Source organism: Notamacropus eugenii, chromosome 2, assembly GCF_028372415.1.
Source record: "Notamacropus eugenii isolate mMacEug1 chromosome 2, mMacEug1.pri_v2, whole genome shotgun sequence".
In the NCBI taxonomy this organism is placed as follows: domain Eukaryota; kingdom Metazoa; phylum Chordata; class Mammalia; order Diprotodontia; family Macropodidae; genus Notamacropus; species Notamacropus eugenii.
This window is the reverse complement of record NC_092873.1, coordinates 300,547,778-300,553,777: the sequence shown is the minus strand read 5'-3', so window position 1 is coordinate 300,553,777 and position 6,000 is coordinate 300,547,778. Positions and strand designations below refer to the sequence as shown.

Below are 6,000 nucleotides of genomic sequence, written 5' to 3'. Positions count from 1 at the left end.
ATTTACAGAGGGGATGCCTTGCCAGGATGCACCCCCTGTTCAGACCCTCCCCTCTCCCCCACATCACATGAGGCAGCAGCGAAGGCTAGTTCATGTGTCAGCATGCTGCCTAAGTTTCTGGGGGTGGGCTGCATTGGAAAGCAGTGACTTTATCATTGAGAAGTGGGTGCTGCTGCACCTGATGTGTCCATAGGGCTCTTGGGAAGAGGAAGGGAAATGGGGACTGTGTTTTTGCATTTTCCAAAGGAGATGAGGTATGTACATAAGGCACACTTAATGAGGATACGGAGATCCTCAAACAGTGTTCCTTAAACCTAGTCCACCATTACAGACCTATAGTGAGGGTACCCTAAAGTTGAGGGCTGAGGGTCTCTAACACCATGAAATGTGCAAATTCAAGAAAGGAGACACAGGTTCCATATTTAACTGGTGTCTAATTCAGCAGGAAACAGAAGTTCAAGTGAAGAAAAAAACTTTTATTTATTACATACAATCTATCCTCCCCTTATTCACAAAACAACCTAGTAAGAAGACTGGAACATCTCTCACCTGCTGCTTCCCCCCTGTCCTCAACTGTTTAACTTGTGGCTCACACCACTATGGCAGCATATACACATGCACACATATATCCTACAAGCGTGTAGATGCCACAAAGAAGGTTTCACCACAGCGGGGGTCTTCTTACATTTCAGCTAAGAATGGGCATCACTTTGTCTAACTGAGGACCCAGAATGGAGGCTTGGTGCTGGTCAGTATCTAGCCAGCTATTCCTGGTTCCCTGAGAGGGAGAAATTAGGACAAAGAAAGGGTACATCAAATGAAAACCATCCCACAGCTAAACCGAATCAAGTGAAAATTGTTCATACAAAATTGAGAAAAAATAATTAGATGATTAGATATAGAAGGTGGGAAACAGTCCAGGAATTCAGCCTTTTATAAGGCCACTGCTCCAAGGTGAAGGGGACAATCTGGCCTGAGACCTCTAAGTCTCATTTCTCTCCATGCCAGGGCAAAAGTAGGCAAGACACTGTGGTGATCGTTCCAGGGGTGAAATTTCAGTTCTGGATGTTACTTTCTGCATGTTATTATCCACATATCTATCCCTTGTGAACTATTCAAATAAGGCTGCTCCAGGAAAAGAAGAGTTGTGAATAGTGAGCACCAGGGGACTAGGTCAGTCCTTGGACCACCTTTTGCAAGTGCTCATGGATAATAGGAAAATGTGCTTCTACAGTTGCCCTGATCTATGTACACTTCTCTAATGGATTATAAGGTCCAGTGTCTGTAGGCCAGTCCACCACCCATTCACAGGGAGGAATGGGTAGTGTTTCCCCTGAGTTTATGCATTTAAAGGACAGCTACTGAGGATAGAAGCTTGTGCTGCAGACATCTAGGTTTTCTGCTCCCTTGGGACCTGATCCAAGCGACCCAAGGCTAAGGAATAAGCAGCATTTTAGGTTCTACACCCATAACTAAGTTTCTACATTTTTGCCCAGAGCTATTTGGAACCTGCTAGGATGGTGATAATACTGAATTTGCTGGGTTGTTTCCATTTCCATGCAACCTCCAGCAAGATAGCGTTCTCTCTCCTGCTTCTGGGTCCTCTAAGCCCCACAGTACAGCTTCCAAAGGTGAGACCTGACTGCTCCTCAATGGTTAGGTAACTGGAGAAATTGTGGACAGGCAAGTCCTTCCTGCTGCTTCAGGGACCCCTGAAGGCTTCGCTTTCTCTCTGGCTCCTGGAAGACAGTAGTCACATGACCTGGGTGACCGGTGGAACTCTTTGAGAAGTAGCCTGTGGGTGGAATACAAGAGAAAGAAAAAGTCATTTGACTGGTATAACTAGAAGTGTTGTGGTTGGGGACAACATAGAACAAGTAGGTTAGCAGAAGCCAAGGACAGCCTTTGGGTATATTTGTATTATATTCATATGAAAAGAATCAGTAAGGTGGGACAGTCTCAAATATAGTAAGGAGAGCTCAGTGCCAACAGGCTAGTTGGAAAGCTTCTAGGTGGACCTAGAAGCCTATGGGCCCCCTCCTAGAGTTACTGATGCCCTCCTTGCATAAAGCTGCTGCAGAGTCAAAGCCCACAGAATCCTGTATCAAAGCAGGAAAGCAGGATATTGCAGAACTCCACCATTGCCCAACCCTGACATTTTCCAGATGAGCAAGGAGAAGTTAAGGAAGGGTAAGTGATTTGCCTGAGATCAAGCACTTAGTGCTAGAACTGTAAACAAACAATCTCCAAGCTCTCAGTCCTGGTTCTCTTTCCAGTACACTGCAATTACTCCCATTCCTCAGTAGGGAGATCTCTGATTAGTACCCTCTGTTTGGAGCAAAAGGATAGCATTTCATGCTGGTCAAGGAGAATGGCAATTAGCATCTAAGGCAAAAATAAAGGAGGAAACATCCTGCTGGGGAGAAGAGATCTTGCCATGCTCCCTGCTCTGGTGAGAGCAACTTCTTTTTCCTCTTTGAAAGAGCCATAGTAAAGAGTCATAGCAACCTCAGAGAACATTGAATAGAATCTCATTGTTTTATAAATGAAGAATGATCGAGAGAGGCTAACTGGTTTGTGCCCTGTGACTAAGGTAGAATTAGAACCCATCTCTTCCAGCTACCCATCAAATATTCTTTGCACTACACCACAAAAGACTTTGATCATAGCAGAGAGAAAAGGAAGGAAGCTGGGGGAATAAAAAACCAGATGTGAGAGTCTGTTGTTGTTACCCTGACTAGGAGAGGGATGAAGCTTTACATAATTAATCTTGGAAGTACTGCTCTGAAGGGGCTCAGGAGAGAAATGAATTGTCCAAGGAAGAAAGAAGGGATGTCAGCAAAGAGAAGAACAGAGTCATTCCCTATCTCCTCTGAAGGTGGTCTTTACACAAGGTTACCACTTCCAGGTTTCTAAGAGTAAGGTTCTCAGGAGTTGTGTTGAGAATAATTTGCCCATGGTTTTAAAGTTATTCCTTCTATTTCTTTTAGGGGCTTCAAATAGCTCTTTGGAGAAGGGGCTTCTCCCAATTAATCCTCACGCCTTCATGCCTTTTGCTTCAAACAATATGTGTGTGTGTTTAGAATTCTTTTCCTTAAGCCACCCCCTATTTTAGGTTTCATGAACTATCTCAGTCTCTTCAGAATAAGATTTAAGAGATCCCATTCAAAATTTGTCATGAGGAAATTTATAGAAAAACTCTCTGTTACTCCTTAAAGGAAAAGCTTAGGAGTGTATGGGACCCAGGTAATGTCATATTTTGCCTGCTGCTTTTCTTTGTTGTAGTCATTTCAAACTTTTACTATTCAGAAATCAGGTTAGAAGAAATGGAAAACTGCTGATGTGAAAGCTATTTGCCAATCCAGCTGGTATAGTACAGACCTCTCAGAGACCTCAGTCCCTCTGCATCTCCCTTTTCTTCAGTTGTATTCACTATGGCTAGCTGACCTAATCTCTACCCATGCCACCCCCAATTCCTACCCACCAAGCTTGACAAACATCAACCATTCTTCTGAAAGAAAAGAGACAGGAGGGTCCTGGTGTTTCTGTAGATCCCTCCCTCTCTTCTCCCTGTGGTAGCCACACAGCCATGATGGCTTACTTTTCCTGTTCCTCCAGGTTGGAAACGAATGGCATTTCTTCAGATATCAAGCTTAAAGTAAAAAGGAAGTCATGGAAATAAATAGAGAAGAGCATGAGTGAGGTTGACAACATAGGAGAGGGCACAGAGGTGACAAAGAAATGGGAAGCAGAACAGTGGCCCCACTATAACAATTGCAAGTGGTGGAAAGATCATGGTTTCCTTCAAAGCTACACTGCAGCTTTGGTGGCCACTTGATTGCAGGTGTAAAGATTGGTGGATGAGGTGGTAGTGGGTCCCATGATTAGCTGGTTGAGCTGATCACTGCCAAACTCTCTTACCTCAAGATTTCTTCTTGCCTTCTTCAAAACATCATGTGTCCTAGTTACTGGAACAATAAGAAGGCAAAAATCACAAGTCTGCTAATGACTCACTTGGCTTAGCATACACAGTAGAGATGCTTTGTAAGTTTGCTACTTTGGCTTACCTTGCTTGGTCAACCTCATATCTCTCATTCATGATTTCTCTCTATCTAAATCCCTTGCCCCCTTATCCTATCACTGTTCTTGCCTGACTGTACCCAACCTCAGAGTATTCACATTGACCATTACATCCAATTCTATGACAGAATGGTGCTTTAGGAAGCCAGAAAACCATGCGGACTCTGGGCCGCATTGATTTTGTCTAATCTCAATGGACCCTTGCTACTGAAAAGAAATCTTTTCATTCTTCCCCAATCAGCTCTCCATTACAAGAGAGACTCTCCATAGACACTCTTTGAAACTTCTCTTTCTCAGCCTCTCACAGATCCCTTCCCCCTCACCTCACCTTACCAGTAAAAGAGACCATTCACCACTACTCTCACCAAAATCCCCTTGGACTTATTTCTTTCATTTCCTCCTTTATTCAGCTCTTTGATGAGACATGACCCTTCTCCCAAAGAACCTGCACCTTCATTCCATCTACTCCTATCTCTTAGCAATCACCCCAACTTTCTAATCTGCAATCAATCCCTATTCTTCTGTATTGCCTACAAACGCAACCAAATCTTTCCTATCTTTAAAAAAAAAAAAAACACAACACAACCCCTCCCTCACTTGACCCTATTTTAAAAAACTCACCTAACAGTCCTTTCAATCTATCACCCTGTGTTCTCTCCTCCTTTTCACAGCCAATTTCTAGGGGGAAAACTCCCACTATCTTTACACTTTCCTTCCACCTCCTGTTCTCTCACTCATCCTTTGAAACATAACTTTTGACATTCTTATTCAACTGAGAATCCACTCTCCAAAGTTCACAATGGTCTCTTAACTGCTATATCCAGTAATCTTTTCTCAGTCCTCATCTATCTTGAACCTTCTGGAGCATATGATATTTGTCTTTTCCTGACTACTCTCTCCTCTTTGTGTTTTGGGTTTTTTTGTTTTTGAAGATACTTTTCTCTCATTTCTACTTATCTGACTTTTTCTTATTCTCTTTTGATGAATCTTCAGCTATGTTCCATAAGTTTATCCATGGATAAACTTAAAAGATCAGTCCTGGATCCTCTCCTCTTCCTTCTCTTTACTCTCTAGGTGAACTCACTAACTCTTGTAGGTTCAATTCCCATCTCTCTCCATACAGCTGTAATATATACAGTTCCTGAGTTCCATCATCAACTACCTACTGGGAATTTTAAATTAGATAAATTATAGGCATCTCAAACTCAACATGTCCAAAACAGACCTCATTATGTTTCCATAATAACCCACCCCTCTCTGCCTCACTTCCCTCTTTATGTTGAGAATACTAGAGGGTCTTTCCAGTCATCCAGATTCACCATCTCAATGCCATCCTTGACTCTTCCATCACCCTCCTTTGGCATCACCAATGTCAAGTCTATCTCTTCTATCCATTTACATGACCACCCTAATAGTTTCAAATCTCATTACCTCTTTCCAGGACAATCATAATAGCCACCTATTTGGGTCTTCCTACCTACAGTCTCTTCCTTTTCCAGTCTATCTTAACACACAGCTCCCAAAGTGATATTCCTAAAGCACAGGTCTGACTATGTCCCTGACCTGCTAAAGAAGCTTCCATCACTCTGTATTGCTTATAAGATAAAATACAAATTCTCCTAGCACTTGAAGCTCTTCTCAACCTGGCCTAAACCTATACTTTCCAGTCCTAGTACACATTTTTCCTCTTCACCCACTGTTATGATTCAACCAGATATTCCTGCTGGTGTCATATATTTTGTTTTTGTGTATGTGTGTGTTTGCCCTTGTATAGTTTTCCTTATACTTGGACTCCATCTCTTCACCAACATGTCTTAGAATCCACATCTTACTTCAAATCTCATCTCAAGTACCACTTTCTCCATGGGGCTTATACTGATCTTCTTCCACCAGTTGCTAGTTCCTTCCCCTCAATTGTCT

At 42.6% G+C, this 6,000-nt stretch overlaps 1 protein-coding gene across 10 annotated transcripts in view; it reads right to left on the bottom strand.

Moving 5' to 3' along the window:
- Positions 1–455: 455 nt before the first annotated feature.
- The window catches only part of PDE4DIP (phosphodiesterase 4D interacting protein), a 276,664-nt gene continuing 271,119 nt past the window's right edge, over positions 456–6,000 (bottom strand). For 7 of the 10 annotated variants that reach the window (XM_072644546.1, XM_072644549.1, XM_072644544.1 and 4 more), the window contains 2 exons: positions 3,922–3,968; positions 456–1,795 (listed from right to left, as the gene is read on the bottom strand). In XM_072644546.1, coding sequence (XP_072500647.1) covers positions 1,754–1,795; positions 3,922–3,968 — 89 coding nt within the window. In that variant the 3' untranslated portion in view covers positions 456–1,753. Of the gene's footprint in view, positions 1,796–3,921; positions 3,969–6,000 lie in introns of those variants that run through there. The other 3 variants (XM_072644553.1, XM_072644554.1, XM_072644548.1) reach the window with 3 other exon arrangements.